The sequence below is a fragment of the Trichechus manatus genome, unplaced genomic scaffold, assembly GCF_000243295.1.
Source record: "Trichechus manatus latirostris isolate Lorelei unplaced genomic scaffold, TriManLat1.0 scaffold00056, whole genome shotgun sequence".
NCBI lineage: Eukaryota > Metazoa > Chordata > Mammalia > Sirenia > Trichechidae > Trichechus > Trichechus manatus.
The window spans coordinates 10,268,103-10,285,597 of NW_004443992.1; the positions used below are offsets into that span (position 1 = coordinate 10,268,103).

At 34.3% G+C, this 17,495-nt stretch overlaps 1 protein-coding gene across 2 annotated transcripts in view; it reads left to right on the forward strand.

Moving 5' to 3' along the window:
- The window catches only part of CARF (calcium responsive transcription factor), a 57,209-nt gene that overhangs the window by 29,808 nt on the left and 9,906 nt on the right, over window positions 1-17,495 (forward strand). For both annotated transcript variants that reach the window (XM_004378241.3, XM_023733006.1), the window contains 7 exons: window positions 4,776-4,896; window positions 6,017-6,160; window positions 7,655-7,888; window positions 9,501-9,663; window positions 10,651-10,714; window positions 15,563-15,693; window positions 16,566-16,935. In XM_004378241.3, coding sequence (XP_004378298.1) covers window positions 4,776-4,896; window positions 6,017-6,160; window positions 7,655-7,888; window positions 9,501-9,663; window positions 10,651-10,714; window positions 15,563-15,693; window positions 16,566-16,935 — 1,227 coding nt within the window. The remainder of the gene's footprint in view (window positions 1-4,775; window positions 4,897-6,016; window positions 6,161-7,654; window positions 7,889-9,500; window positions 9,664-10,650; window positions 10,715-15,562; window positions 15,694-16,565; window positions 16,936-17,495) is intronic.

The window sequence follows — 17,495 nt, forward strand, 5'->3', positions numbered from 1 at the left end:
GGGTTCTTCCATTCTTAAACTGGTTCTCTGTATAATAGAAACAGTTTATCACATTGACCTGTTGCCTACACCAAGCAAGAATAAAGTCCAGAACTTCCTAAAAGAACTTCATACTCTTTATTTCATACTCTTGCAGGATCAGTTGTGAAGTTATTTAGCTATTTTAACAAATGGAAAAAAAATTGGGGGGTAAATGCTATTAAAATGGACTTCATTTAGGAATGGTAGTTCTTTTGCCCAAAAAGCATCAGTATACCTGGCTTTGGAGGGAGAGGAAGTATTTCCGGTATTTAATGGGTTTCTCCAAACAGTTAAGGGCCCCCTACAATATATTAGAACTCCCAGAGGGCTACGGTTTTATTGTTAAAATGTGCAGATATTTCTCAAAGTGAATGATATTTTTTGACATCCCCTCCATGTTCCCTTAAAACTTCTACATTTTTGGGAAGAAGAGGTTGCTTCAGATAATCTGCAGTCTGTAAAAGAAATGCACCATTATATTTTATTTTAACTTGAAGTCATGAAGTCCTCCCCACCCCTTCCAGTTCTAACTCACTTCTTAACTCTCCACAGGCAAGTACTACATTATAGCCTGGATTTTTATACTTTATCACACATATAGGAGCCATGGTGGCACAGTGGGTTAAGCAGTCACCAAAAGGTCGGCATTTTCTAATCCACCCAGTAGCTCTACGGGAGAAAAGACTGGCAATCTTCTCTCTTAGAGATTACAGCCTAGGAAACCTTACAGGGCAGTTCTGCTCTGTCATATGGTGTTACTTTGAGTTGGACTGACTTGACAGCATCTGACAACAACCATACATATGTGTATTTACAACAATATATTTTATTGTTTTGAATTTTTTAAAAAATAGATATAAATAGTAAACTGTAGACATTTTCTGCAACTTTTTCGCTCACCATTTTTTTAAAGATCCATCTATACTGATACTTATAATTCTAGTTCAGTATAGTTATATACTATTCCAGCATATGTCCAAATTACAATTATTTTTCTGTTGATGATCATTTATGTTGTTTCCAACTTTTCACTATTGCAAAAAATGCTGTAGTTGAATCTCCACAGCACGTCTTCTGATGAAAAGATGTAATAAGTTTTTCTAGAGTGTATGCCTTAAAGTAAAATTGCTGTGTTGTGAAGTATGCCCATTTCAACTTTGTAAGATAGTCTCAAATTGCTCTCTAAAGTGATTGTACAGGTCTAGAATCCCTTCTCTGAAATTTTTGGGTCAGATGTATTGGAATTCAGAGTTTTTGAACGAGAATATGATAATATTATAGAATATTCCTAGCAAGTATTCTATATACAATATCACATAATCAAACACAGTAATACTTTATGGATAATTACACTAAGAGGAATAAATAAAGACTACAAACAGCATCACACAATTCAGATTAGGCTTTGCAGCCAGTGAATTATAGAAAACTATTTTCAGAGTTTTTTGGATTTCAGAATTGTAAATGAGGGATTGAGGACCATACCAATTTTCACTCCTATTAGCAATGTATGAAAATTCCCCTTTCCCCATATCCACTCCATGGCAGCACTGTCAGACTTTTAAAAAATCTTTATATTATGCAAAATTTTAAATGTGTACAAAAGGAGAAATAATAATATATTAAACTTCATAACTCCATGTATTCATTATCCAGCTTCAACAATTATCAGCATATAACCAAAAAAACCAAAGCCATTGCCATCGAGTCAATTCTGACTCATATCATCTATATCCCTACCCACTTCCCCAGATGATTTTAAAGCAAATCCCGGATATCGTATCATTTCATCTGTAATTGCTGAAGTATATATCTCTAAGAAATAAGTGCTCTTTATTAATATGTGTATGTACTTTTTATTGATATATATGTATGTATATAAACATGTGCATATATATATATGTATACAAATATATATATAAACACACATATAAGACACACATGCAATGGCAATCCTATTATCACACTTTAATGTCATAAAATGCCTAGTCAGTGTTCATATTTCTTCATTTATAATTTTTTCTCATAGATTTGTTCAAAATGGATCCAAACAAGGTCCATGCATTGCATTTGTTTTTTTGTTTGAATAGTATTTTATTGTGTTTTAGGTGAAAGTTTACACAGCGAATTAGATTCCCCTTTAACAATTTTTATACTAATTGTTCCAGTCCATAAGTTACAATTTTTACAGTGTGTCAGCATACTCATTATTTGCATTCTGTTTGTTCTGTTTCCACTGATCTAGCTTCCCTTCTCCTTGCCTTCTCATCTTGCTTTTGAGTAAATGTTGCCCATTTGGTCTCCTATAGTTAATTGTTTAAGGGAGCACATTACTTATGGGTGATACTGTTTATTTATAATCCAGTCTATTATTTGGCTGAAAGGTGACCTGAAGAAATAGCTTCAATTCCAAGTTCGAAGGTTATATTAGGACAATAGTCTTGGGAGTTCCTCTAGCCTCTTATCAATCCAGTAGGTCTGGCCTTTTTTTAGGAGTTTGAGTTTTGTTCTACATTTTTCTCCCATTGTATCTAGGAGCTTCTACTGTGTCCCTAGTCAGAACAGTTGGTAGTGGTAGCTGGGCACCACCTAGTTCTTCTGGTCTCAAGTTAGAAGAGGCAGTGCTTTGTGTGGGCTATTAGTCCTATGGGCTAGTTTCTTCTTTGAACCTTTGATTTCCTTCATTCTCTTTTGCTCCTTACGAATAGAGACCAATGGTTGTATCTTAGATGGCTACTCGCAAGCTTTTAAGACCCTAGACGCTACTCACCAAACTAGGATGTAGAACATTATCTTTGTGAACTATGTTACGTCAGTTGCCTAAGTTGTGCCCCAAGAGCGTTTGGTTTTTATATCCTTTAAATTTCTTTTTATCTAACGACTTCTCTCTTCTTTTTCCCCATTTTTTAATTTAAGAAACCAGGTGATTTGTCCTGTAAAGTTTACCATATTCTGGATTTTGCTGATTTCATCTCTGTGGTGTAGTTTAACATGTTCTTTTATCACCTGTATTCCGTATAAACTGTTAGAGGCTTGGTTAGATGCAGATTTGATTTTTGGCAATAATGCCCAATAGGTATACTGTATATTTCCTGTTGCTACCTATGTCTCTCTCTTTTTGTGGTGTTGAGATAGATTAGTAGATTCAGTTGTTTCAGAGTATTGTCAAACTTTTATTATCTGAGGGGCGTGAAATGGTTTCTTACCGTTGTTTTAATTTGCATTTCCCTGTTTATTAGTGAAGTTGAACATTTTTGTATTTGTTTACTCAATGTCCATATTTTTTTCTTTCTGATTTGCCTGTTCATAGCATTTGCCCATAATTTCTGTTTGATTGGTTGGTTGGTTGTTTCTTTTCTTTCTCTCTCTATATTTAAAAACAATTATGGTTCTTTATATTCTGCATAATAATTCTTTGTTATATGTGTTATAAAATGCTGTTTCTCAGTTACTTTCCTTTTATCTTATTTATGGTGTTTTTAAACAGAAGATTAAAATTTTAGTCAGCTTTATCAACATTTTAATTTATGATTGGTGTTTTTTATTTTATATTTAAAACATTCGCCATACCCTCTAGTAGAGTAGGATATTCAGCCTAAATCTTAAGCTGCAAAATTTTCTCTTCTACTTATTTGTATTACCTTTTCCTATGTAGGAAACCCTGGTGACATAGTGGTTAAGTGCTATGGCTGCCAACCAAAAGGTCGGCAGTTTGAATCCACCAGGCTCTCTTTGAAAATTCTATGGGGCAGTTCTACTCTGTCCTATAGGATCACTATGAGTCAGAATCCACTGGAAGGCAGTGGGTTTGTTTGGTTTGGGTTATTACTATGTAACAAATTTCACCACACTTAGTGGCTGTAAAGCAACAAACATTTATTACCTCACAGTTTCAGTGGGTCAGGAATCCAAGAGCAGCTTAGGCAAGTAGTTCTGTTTCAGGTTCTTTTACAAGGCAGCAATTAAGGTGTTGTCTGGGCTGCAGCTGGGACTTGACTAGGAGATGATCTGCTTCAAAGCTCACTTATGTTGGCAGGCCTTAATTCCTTGCCATGTGAGCCTCTCCATAGAGCTACCTCACGACATGGCAAGTGATTTCCCCCAGAGGAATCCAAGCAAGAGCAAGATGTAGCACCTAAGACAAAGTCATAGTCTTTTTAAACCTAACATATGTAATATCCTATTACTTCTGTCGTATTCATTACAAGTGAATTAATAAGACCAGCCCACTCTAAAGGGAATAGGATTATACAGGACATGAATAGCAGGAGGCAGGAATCATTGGGGCCATCTTAGTGGCTGATTACCACATTATTCTAATAGCACAAACAGAACTAAGAAAATAAATGTATATAAAAGGATATGAATATTAAAATGACATTAATAATTAATGTTAGCATTGGATAATTTCTACTTTGTATTTACAAATTTTATATTTATTTATGTAAATTTTATATTTATTTTCTATTTCATACATTTTGCTATTATTAAAAATCATCCATGTGTAAATATCAGTAGACATTTACTAAATTCCTTATCATAATGTGTTAGATGTGGTAAACTTTATGGTAAACTTTTAAATTTATGTTTTTGTACGTTGCAGTAAGGCTTACTGATGGGTTTTTTTTTTTTCCCTTAAAAGTATGTAATTGAAAGTATATATTTTGACATTGCCACCACCAAGTTATTTTTAATCTAATATTCAGAACAGAAAGGCCCTTAACTTAATATCAATAGTTGGTTTTGGCCCACAGGGAGCAGGGCTGTGGTAATGGAGTGTCAGTATGGGCCAAGGAGAAAAGGTTCCCAGTTAAAAAAAATCAGTGAGCAGGAAAGCAGGTCTTGTCAGCTCTACAAAGCCACTTGTCCAGCCCGGTAAGCTTTATTTTATTTTACTTCTTTTTTATTAAGCACTTGTTTTTGAATAGCTAATACATGCACATTTTTATTTAAGCTTAAACAGTACTAAAAGTTATCCGTGAGCTCTGAGTTTTCTTTTGCCCCATTCCCTGTGTTCCTCTTTAAGGCGACGACTCTTATCAGTCTCTTGAGTAGCTTTCCAAAGATATTCTTTGTATATATATGCATATGTATTTTCCCTTTTCCCCTCATAAATGTTATTGAAATCTCAGTAAGATTAATTTTCTTTCCTTAAAGTTATGTAGTAGTGTACCTTCTTTCCTGCTGTGAGTTCACATCGATTTATTCCCAGTCTGAATGCCTAAAATGGTTATCTACTGCACAGCTATGCTACATATTAGTATGAATGTAATGACATATAGTACTCTAGACTTTGCTTTTTATCATTCCAAAAATATCGTAGAGATCGTTCCATATTAGTACATAAAAGCACTGTCTCTTTGTAGTAGCCATATAATATTCCATTAAAGAATGAATCATCCAACAACAACAAAATAAAATTAAAAAAAAAAAAGAATGAATCATCATTTACTTAATCAGTCCTCTAATGATGTACATGTAGGCTGTGAAAAGTATCCTTTATTATTACATACAAACCTGTTGTAGTTGTTCAAGTGTATCAGAATAAATTTCTAAAAATGAAATTGCTAGGACAATGATTATATCTTTTTTAAAGGTAAATAAGTTAAAATCATATAATGCCTTGAATGCTGCCAAGAATTTTGTACTTGGTTAAAGCTTAGAAGATTCTTCAAAGGAGGAATACAAATGTGGATAATTATTGGTGACATTGATATATTGATGGATTTAAGTAATGAAAGACTGGAGGCCCAGAAGAAGGCTATTAAAATAATCCAGGCATGAGATGATTATGGCCTCCAGGAGAACAGGGAAGTGGAGGCAAATCTAGAAAAAAATGTTGAAAGTCCATAAATACTTAGATATTTTTACTGAAGTCACAGTTATTGTTAATTTGCTAAGTATGCTTAAAGTAATACAGTACTTCTGGTTGATGAGTTAGATTTTATTGACGTTAAAATATAATGAAACACGTTCTTCTTTATCTTGTAAAAAGGATTTATATTAAAAAGGTACAGAAGTTTCCTGAATATAGAGTTCCTACAGACCCCAAAATTGACAGAAAAATAATCAGAATGGAGCAAGAGAAAGCCTTTAACATGTTGAAGAAGAACTTGATGGAAGCTGGTGGTGTTCTTAGGTATGACATTTAAATAGTACTTCTATTTACAAATTAATTTTCTGTAAGAGAAATTATAATTATATTTTCCAATTATTTCATTAAGAAATGGTCTTAGAAGGTAACTGTCTCACCAGTAGTTCTCTAGATATTAAAATGGTTTGCCACTGTACAAGCCATTGAATTTATCATCCCCATGTTGTGGATAATTCTGACTAAAGAATTCTGTATATCATATGGAAGTTTTCTCCAAATTGACGAATACATATTTAACAACACATTTCAATATATATTTAGTACTTTGTGTCAAATACTTGGAGCCCTGCTGGCACAGTGGTTAAGTGTTTGGCTGCAAACCAAAGGTTTGGCAGTTTGAATCCAAGCTGCTCCTTGGAAACCCTATGTGAAGCAGTTCTATTCTGTTCTACAGGGTCACTATGAGTTGTAATCGACTCAGTGGCAATGGGTTTGGGTTTTTTTTTTTTTTTTTTTTTGGTCAGATGCTTATTATTAGGAGCAGATTTGCAGCCACTTGGATTTTTTTTCAACCTATCTTTAATTACTTATGGCAGCCAGAAATGAATTCTAAGCCCTAACTAAAATTCTCGTATACCTTTTTTTGCTTCAGGTTTCAAATATGAAGGGATATTAGCCTTTTTTCTTACTTTGCTTTATGTATCAGTTCAGGTGAAGATTTCACTATTGTATAATGGGGTTAAATATATGGAATATAGCTTTTGTGTAATCTCTGAAAAAACTTTTAGGTATATGAAAAATGAGTGGAGTCAATAATTGGATCCTTCAGTTTGGAAAACATTGTGTTTAATGTTTAAATAGGCTCCATTTCATGCAGTATCAGTCATTGTAAGCATTTTGTACAAAAATATCAATTAAAATGATATCACACTAAATTATTTCATTTTCCTACAATCTGTTTTGCACTACTGTACAAGAGACCTATATTCACCTTTTAGTTGATTTCTCTTGCTCATTGGGCCAGTGGGAGCAGGGAGTGCTGTGGAAGCAACATGTTGAGCTCCTGTGAGAGAGGACTCTCCCACATAGCTTAATGTTGACAGGCTCTAAATTATATCTTCTTTGGTTGGAAGGATGGTAGTCGCAACAGAGAGGTGTAATTTTGGGATAAAATGGTAGCTGAATGGGAAAATACATAAAATTCAGAAGATAATGATTTATAATCTTTCTTTTGAGGTAAAATTTACTTAGTATGAAATTTAAAATGCCATTTTAAATCCCTTAAGTCCCTACACTCCCCCTCCCTCAATTTTAGGGCCATAGTGAAATTCTATAAAGGTTTATAAAGACTTATTTAACTGAATATAAACCCAATTTTTAGAAGAATGAAGTAGATCATCATTTAAATTTTATTTTATATGTATAATCATATGTAGTTTTCCTTAAAAGGTTATCCTTTCTCTTTATGACTATTAACATAAATGATTATGATTCTTGCTTTCATCTAATGAAATAATTTTAGGTATTTTCTCTTATCAGGTGGTATGTACAGTTACCTACACAGCAGGCTCATCAATATCATGAATTAGAGACTCCCTGCCTTTCTTCTTCACCTTCCCCTTTTCCTGTATCTTCTCTTGAAGAAGAGGAAAATGCAATTAGAGATGAGAATTGTGCATTGCCCTCACGTCTGCATCCTCAAGTAGCATATAAGATTCGAGAATTAGTATCACAGGGAATAGAACAAGTGTATGCAGTAAGGAAACAGCTAAGGTACAGTAGAAACAAATTTACATTTTTGTTTGTTGGTTTAAATAATGCACTTAACATTATAGACATTTTCTAGGATCTATGCTATCAGAATAGATAAGGTATATGGTTTATTAAAATAATCCTATTTAGGAACTGATCATTTTCCAGCAAATGCTTGGCAAACCATAGTATATAATATAGCTTATTATGATTCTAAATGCTCATTTGAGACATTCCATTTTTAAGTTTGGCTAATTGGACTAGATCTAAATGACATGTGGGTTGAATTATATAACAAATACCTTTACAGTAAAAAAAAACAAAACTGTAAAACCAAGGATTTTTAAAACCTAGGCCAAGAGTAGATTTATACTTATTTCAAGCTATTTGAAATGCAGTTAAATCTTATTGCAACAAAAGAATTTAGATAGTTATTTGTTTAATGAAATTTGATTTGTAACGCTCGGGCCAAATTTTATTGATACTTAGCCTAGAACATTATGATGATTATGACGAGGAGGAAGAGGTACTTGCTATGTGTGCCAGGTATTGTGCTATGTGTTTTACATGCACAATTCCATTTAATCTTACCACACCTCTATGAAGTTGGTTTATCTTTATCCCCATTTTACAGATGAGAAAATGGAGACTCAGAGTGGTTAAATAACTGGCTTAAGACACAGAGGCACACCTGAAATCTGGGTCTAACGCTATAGCCCGTCTTCTTTATCATGGTTTCTGGTACCTAATTGACCTTGTTCCTATTGGTTATCATGTAGTATGATCTGAATAACAAAAATGAGTACTTCCTATAATTATTATTTCATTAATACATGACTTCACTGTTTAGCACCCTTCTTAGATATTGGATATTTATTTCCATTGGGGCATTGTTAGAAAAGGGGCAAAATTTGGTAAAGCCATCCACTCTTTCCTAAACCTGGATCTTAAGAACAGAGATATACTAGCTCTGTGATTTGGTCTACTGAATATAATGCACAAGGCATATATATGTTAAACTTTATTGTTTCCTTTGTACATTTATTCTTCTGTTTTCTCTGCTAGTTAAATTCAAGCATATCATATTTCATACAATATTAATTGATGCCTTTTGAAAGCAGTGTACCATGATGCTTATGCACATAACTTGGGTGTAGATCTAAGTTCTCTTACCTACTAGGTGTATATATGCTTTGGGCAAATTATTTAACTTCTTCGGCCCTCTGTTCCCTCATCTGTAAAATAGGAATGATAGTTGCACCTACCTTACAGATTATAGGAAGTATTAAAGGACATAATTGATGTGACATGCTTAATACAGTACCTGATACAGAAAGCATTAAAAAACATTATTATATTCAAATTGAAAATAATGGTTCTTTTAAATTCATAAAAATGTCAAATCTCACTTTAATATTTATAGATGTTTAATCAACAAAAATATTACATTTCTTTAATCTGTATGAATTCTATGATTTAATGTATGAAGAAATTAAAAGTAGACCAATATAAATTAGCTATAGAGTTATAAACCATACTTTACAGATATTTATGCTAAAAGAGAGCCTTTCTCTCTTTTGGTCTAAAAGTATGTTGCTATATGGTTTATGTTTGTATTTTATATTCTTCACAGAAAATTTGTGGAAAGGGAACTGTTCAAACCTGATGAGGTACCTGAAAGACATAATTTATCTTTTTTTCCAACTGTAAATGATTTAAAAAATCACATCCACGAGGTACAGAAATCCTTGAGAAATGGCGATATTGTATATAACTCAGAGATTATTCCAGCAACGGTATGATTACAACTGTAATTCCTTGTTTTGTTACAGAACCTTTCTTAGCTACTATTAATTTTTGGCCTAGTAGGGATGGTTACTATTAGGCTATCTGTAAAAACTGTGATGTAAGAGAAAAATAATGGTATCTTTTTCTTAAAATATAAACTCTAGAAGTTCTCAGATGACGATTTGACTTAAAATTCTGCATTACTCTCACAAGAAGAGAAATAAGTGAATTTTTAACTCCGACTGTAGTAATAGTAATCTTCATTTTAAAGGAAACATTATATCTCTGCAAAAAATATTACTTATTCATTTAACAGACATAATTATTGAGTACATACTGTATATATCCTTCCTCCCCCCCGCCCACCGTTTTTTAAATACATGGGCAAGTTTAAGTAGAATAGTTCAGACTTGAATACACAAAGTGATGATGTTGCTTCCATTTGCCACCTATGGATATCAATTTTACTTCATACTGTGATACGGTTGTTTCCCCCTGAATATTAGTTATTTCTATGAAAATTTTACCTGCTCTGAAGATTACTATAATTACCTAGAACTACTAATTACAATAGTTGCAGTGATTATGGCATTAAAATCTTAGTAACAATGTCTTTTGCTTTCCAAACTTTTACTATTCAAACTCATTTACTGAATAGATTGAGATTTTTTTTAAAGCTAGAGCTACTATTCCTTGCTATCCAAAGCTCTTAATTATTCACTGTCCAAAATTCAGGAACTAAAAACTTGGTTAGCAATGTTCTTTGCCATCTGAATTTGCTTTCCAAATTCTTTCTTTCTGAGCTTGGTAACCAGGTATATTTGGATAGTGAGATATGCTTGTGCTTTGACAATGTGAACAAGGGAAGACAGTAATTACAGAACAAAACACAGTTATCACTGTAACTGAATGAAATATGATCGTTGTATTGATGTTTTAAAATATTTTTCAATATAAATGCTTTATATTTACTGAAATAAATGTTCCCATTTCAGCTTCAATGGACTACAGATAATGGGAATATTCTCAGAGAGACTGTGACAGTTACATTTGCAGAAGGTAGGTTATCTTGAATATTTTGAAAATGTAAAATCAAAGAGTGTTAAAACTGGTAGGAACTTAAGATATTGTATTATCTAATCGAATATTATAGTTGAGGAAACCATGGTTCAAAGAGGCAAGAGCAACTATTTTAGGGTTTATCAAAGTATTTCCAGCTATTTAAATTTCCTTTTATAAACAGTTTTTATGCTTCTTTATGACGGAGAATTTGAGACTGATTACTAGCAAAGTAAACTAGAAAGCCAGGATAATTCCAGTAGTAACAACTTTGAGATGTCCCTGACCTGGAAACTCATCCATTTCATATGGTTTGCTTTTTCTCAACTGTTCTTATTTTTATCTCAATATTCTAGGCTTATTTCAACCCTTTTGTATGTCTTCTTTTCTCTTCTGGAAATGTCTTTTCTCTTTCACTGCTCGGCACACTGTTCTCACTACTCAAACAGCAATCTCTTTGACCTAAAATGCTCCCTTAACTTCACCCCAGCATAAAGTTAAATATTAACTTTTTTGTATTTTTCCCTGCATTTAACATGGTAACCTTTGTTTGTATGCCTGTACTTTCATTATGATTTGAGCTCAGCAGGGGCAGAGATTTTATTATAGTTAAATAATATACTTAGTTCCTAGCATAATGCCTGCTAAAAAGTTAACTGCTAAATAAATGTTTTAGAATGAGTTAATGAATGGCTGTATGTACAGTACAGTTATTTCTTTATTCTTCCACTTGTTTATCTTTAAGAGTCACTTTGCCTACAGAATAACTTTCAAATGTTTTAGCATTATTCATTTATTTCACTCACTATGCTAAACTCTGGGCATAGAAAAGAATAGCTAATTTTTCTGTTTCATGAAACTTAAGTCTAGCAAGTGAAAAAGATATTAAACAAATATTTTCTAATTAATTACTATTATGGAAAGTGCCACTGCTATCCCTAAGGTTTTCACTGGCCAATTTTTCTCAGAAGTAGATTGCCAGGTCCTTCTTCCTAGTCTGTCTTAGTCTGGAAGCTCTGCTGAAACTTGTACGCCATGGTAACCCTGCTGGTATTTGAAATACCAGTGGCATAGCTTCCAGCATCACGGCAACACACAAGCCACCACAGTATGACAAACTGACACAGACAAGTGTTATCTTGAAGTTGTCAAGGATTTCATTTTACTTGGATCCACAATCAACACCCATGGAAGCAACAGTCAAGAAATCAAACAACATACTGTATTGGGCAAATCTGCTGCAAAAGACCTCTTTAAAGTGTTAGAAAGCAAAGATGTCTCTTTGAGAACTAAAGTGTACCTGACCCAAGCCATGGTATTTTCAATTACCTCATATGCATGTGAAAGCTGGACAGTGAATACGGAAGATCAAAGAAGAATTGATGCATTTTAATTATGGTGCTGATGAAAAATATTGAATATACCATGGACTGCCAGAAGAACGAACAAATTTGTCTTGAAAGAAGTACAGCCAGAATGCTCCATAGAAATGAGGATGGCCAGAGTTCATCTCACATACTCATGTACTTTAGACAGGAGGGACCAGTACCTGGATAAGGACATCATGCTTGGTAAGGTACAGTGTCAGTGAAAAAGAGGAAGACCCTCAACAAGATGGATTGACGCGGTGGCTGCAACAATGCGCTCAAACATAGCAATGATTGTGAGGATGGCGCAGGACCAGACAGCATCTTGTTCTGTTGTACACAGGGTAGCTATGAGTCAGAACTGACTTGATGGCACCTAACAACAACATGAAAAGTGCCATTAGAAAATTATTCAAAGCTGTATGAGAATAGTGATAGAGACATCTAACTTAATCCAGGGAGTAGGAAAGTGAATTTGAGAAAGTGACTTTTTAAGCTGAGACTTGAAAAATGAATAGGAATTTGCCAATCAAAGAAGCAGTAGCATGTGCAAAGGCTCAGAGGCAAGAAAGAGTTTGTCATGTTCAAGAAACATAAGGAGGTTAATGTGGGCTTAGAATAGATAACACTTGGAGATAAAACTGGATAAACAAAACAGGTTTATGAGGCCATTACACCTGTTCAGATGAAAGAAGATAATGGTTTAGACTGTGGTTGGTGGCACTTACAATAGAAATTAGACTTATTTAAGAATTATTTCTAAAGTAGAGCTGAATGGATGTGGTTAATAATTGAATAGTTGTGGGGGGTTAAAGAGTGGGAATGATCAAAGATGGGCCCTGAGTTTCAAACGGGACCATTGGTGGATTCAGGGGAGGGGAAAAAAGATCATGAGATCAAGTTTAGAAAGCTTAAAAGTTAGACCCATTTCAAAGGAGTAGATTGAGAAGAAGCTGTATTAGGGTGGTTGAAGAATAAATAGGAGGAAAATGAAGAAGTAGAGACACTATGGACCACGTTTTCCAAGAAGTTTGTTGTGAAGGGAGTTTGGGGTTGAGAGAAGGTATTTTCAGACAGGAAAGACCTGATTCCACAGATGAAGATGCAGGTACTTGATAGTATTGGCTGTAGGAAGTTGAGGAAATTTCCATCTGATGGCTTCTCTTTTCTCTTTAAGTAAGAGTGTTAAGACTAAAGAAGATCTCGGAAAGTGTGGCTGAAATTTGAGAAAAATGAGTATCCCTAATTGAGAGTGAGAGAAACATTGTAATGTTGCCAGATACAGGTGAAGGTAGCACTGAGGCTGATGATCATGAATTACTAGTAGTAGTGAATTTCTTCTTCGGTAGCACTTAGCTTTCTGTGTTTAGGCAAAGGAAGAGATTTCAGGCAAAGACGATGAGACTAAAGGATGGAGAGGCAAGGAAGTTTAGGGTATTTTCACGAAAGTGATTGAAATCGTAGACCTAGGATTCTAAACTGGATGGGGAGAGAATTTTATAAAGGCAAGGTTTAGTGGATATGAAGAAAATTGAAGGATCAGTGGACTAAAGGTTCATATGAGGTTGAAGAACAATTGTAGTGGAGTACCTGAACAAAATTTCTGGAAGAATAAGAAGTTGTGATCAGAGAATGGGATATTTGAAGTAGAGAGTTTAGAGATAGAATAGTCCAGGGTCTGACCAGAGTGGGCAACTGCAGCCTAGTGAAGTAGAAGGACATTGGAAATGAAGAAGCCAAGAAATGTGAGAGCAATGTTTAATCCTCTCAGTGGTCCTTCAAGGAAAATACTCTTATTCTGATTTTATAGATGAAGAAATTCGAGTTTAGAAGCCAGATTAAACAAACCAGCACTTAAATTCACCCTTGTCTGACACCAAGACCGTTTTTAAAATTACTTAGCTACTGTATGGAAGCAATAAATATTTTTTGATAATTGTTGGTATTTTTATAATTTTATTTTATTTTTGTTGTTGAGAATATACACAGCAGAACATACTCCAATTAAACAATTTCTACATGTACAATTCAGTGGCATTGATTACATTCTTCTAGTTGGCAACCATTCTTACCCTCCTTTTCTGAGTTGTTCTTCCCCCAGTAACATAAACTCACTGCCCCCTAAATTTTCTACCTAATCTTTTAAGTTGCTGTTGCCAATTTGATCCCATATAGATCTCAAGATAGCTCAGTGCTCAAGGTACAAACTCTTTACTAGTTAAGCTAAACTGTTGCTTGGTTTTGAGAAGACTTCAGGGGATATTTTTGGTTTAAGGTTTAAAGATTATCTCAGGTCAATATTTTCAGAGGTTCATCCAGCCTCTATGGCTCCAGCAAATCTGGAGAATTTGAAATTCTGTTCTGCATATTCCCCCAGGCACCATCTAGTTCTTCTGGTCTCATGGCAAAGGAGGCAGTTGCTCATGGAGACAGGCACACATTCTATTTCTTCCTCCTATTCCTGACTCTCCAGGTGAATAGAGACCAATTATTGTACCTTGAATGGCCATTTGCAAGCTTTGAAGACCCTAAGCACTACACAATGAACCAGGAAGTAGAACAGAAGCACTAAGCATGTTATTAGGTCAGTTAACTGGGCTATCCCATGAAACCATGACCCTAAACCTCCAAACCAAGGAACCAAATCCCATGAGGTGTTTGTATGTAGGCAGCCTCAGCAGCAACTCTTTTTTTTTTTTCGTCATTATTATAAATATATCTATCACACAACTTTTACCAGGTCACCTTTTTTAGAGGTGTACAACTTATTGACAGTAATTATGTTAATCAACTGTGCAAACCTACCCTTAATCAATGCAATTTTTCCATCACCAAAGAACTGATTTTTGATTGACTTAAAGAGATGACTATATTTGGGTTACCATATAAGAATTACATGAGAATGATTCAAGTTCCCCTAAGAACAATTGTATTTTAAAAAATTGAGATGTTAAAAAAAGAGAAGTGTTTATTTTTATTCATTTATTCTGTAGTAAGTTATTGAAAGAAATTTAGTACTGCTATTATTGAGGAACTGCTTTATGCCAGACATTGTCGTAGGTCTACAAAAGATTTATTAAGTTTGGTCTTTTGTAATTGAGAAGCTCAATAGTTTTCACTCATCTGGAGAAGTTTAGGTGTAGTTAAGCATCATAGCATGGAGAATGGGCTAGTTCAGTTACAGTTGTAGAGTCTTTCAAAGAAAGAAACATAAGTTTCTAGATCTCATCCTAGAGCTACTGAAGTAAAATCAGTGAGGTTGAACCTAGGAATCTATATGTTTTTTTAAAGTTTCCTGAGTGAATTAGATGTTCTGCCAGCTTCTAGAAGTAGTGGACTAGATGACTTTATAAAGTCCTGTGCAAACCTTTGGCCTTAATTCCTATTCCAATTCTGATAATAAGGTTTGTAATGAACAGTAGTGTCCTAGAAGCTTATAGAAATTATTCTATTTTAACAGTTTATTTTTAACATAACTTAGGAAATTCATCAGGAGAATCAGTTACCACCAAAGTGGAAGCAAATCAAACAAGGAGTTCTTTGTTTCCAGAGCCTGCACAGAGACTCTCCTCACTTTCCTCATTTCAGCCCAGAATATTTGCACAACTGCAGGTAGGTGTCCAGTGAAATACCCTATTTGAGTCCCTTTTCTTTCTTTCTTAATCTCTCATCTTCTTCTCCTAGAGATTCTCAGAAATTGTTATGTTAGTTGTTGTTAGGTGCCGTCAGGTCGGTTCCGACTCACGGCAACCCTATGAACAACAGAACGAAACACTGCCTGGTCCTGCTCCATCCTCACAATCGTTGGCTATGCTTGAGCTGATTGTTGCAGCCACTGTGTCAGTCCATCTCGTTGAGCGTCTTCCTCTTTTTCACTGACCCTCTACTTTACCAAGCATGATGTCCTTCTCAGAAAATTGTTACAGAATTATTATAATGATCAAAGATGTTTCATTATTAATTTCCTGACCCCTTTGTGTCTTGATTTAAGATGATAAGTCATACAGTATGTTTTGAAAAAGTTTGAGGTTGACTATGAATACAATAAAATTCAGTTATACTACTTTTCCTTTGGCTTTTGTTTCTGTCCCTACTTAATATTTGTTAGTAACTATACTTCCACAGGGTTGCTGAGTTGGAATTGACTCGATGGCAATGGTTATACTCTTATGAAGTAGTCCTAGTGGTCAAGCACTCTGCTGCTAGCCAAAAGGTTGGCAGTTCAAACATACCAGCTGCTCCGTGGGAGAAAGATGTGGCCATCTGCTTCCGTAAAGATTTACACAGCCTTGGAAACCTACGGGGCAGTTCTACTCTGTCCCATAGGGTCGCTGTGAGTTGGAATCAACTTGATGGCAATGTGTTTGGTTTTTGTTTTTATACTCTGTTATTTGTTCCAATTTTGTGTCAGAATTAATATATCCTATGAGAATATTGTACGTAGTAAATTCTAACAGTTTAATACAACCCTTTTTGTTTAAAAGGGTTTGCAGTTACAACCAAGATTCACCTCTCCTGATGAATCACCAGCTCTGATATCGGTAAATAACCACCTCTCCTCCAGTCCTTCAAGACTTCTGGATTCATTAGGGAGTACTGAAATGAATAATAATTCTCTACTGCTTGATCAGAGTCATAGCTTTCAAACAGACACATGCCTAACCCAAAACAATAGTACTGCCTCTGCCATGAGTAACCCTCCAGAACCAGATCAGAATATAGTTACAATGGATCAACTGGTAGAAGTTGGGGATGTTGAGGATACAGAAAGTCTGGAAGGAAGTGTTCCTCAAATTCTGTTGGGAGACGTACAGACCATTCCAATACGGATTATAGACAGCCATCCCACTCTCAGTAAGTTAAAATCAATTTATGATGTTATTTTTTGTTTGTTTTACCTTCATGGATTATCATCATTATATCACACAACAGAAAAATCTATCATTTCTATCTTGTGGGTTTATAATTTATAGATTAAGTAAAATTATGAGAGGAAGAGAAAATTTTCATTAGCATAAGTTTAATAACTTTTAGACTTTATTTTTACTTTTCCTTATTTCTAATTATTTAGTCCCATCAAAAATATTCATCCCCTAATTACCTGGTTTTCCATCAGAAATCTTTGGTGATGTGAAATCAAAAAGGTCATTTTAGAATGCATAAAAAATAAATGATAGGAGCAAATAAAAAAAGGAAAACTATTTTAGTGCAAAAATTATTATGGAAAAATTGTTTGTACATATGTATATACACACACACATGAACAAAGAAAACTGGAATGAAGTGGGCAAATACAAAGGTTACAAGGAAGATTTTGAGTTACAGACTTAATGTTGAGTTCTATGGAACTTGAACTAGTAAGACTTGGGACCTTGGGTTTAATCCAAGACCTTGTTACTTTTAGTTTGTAACCA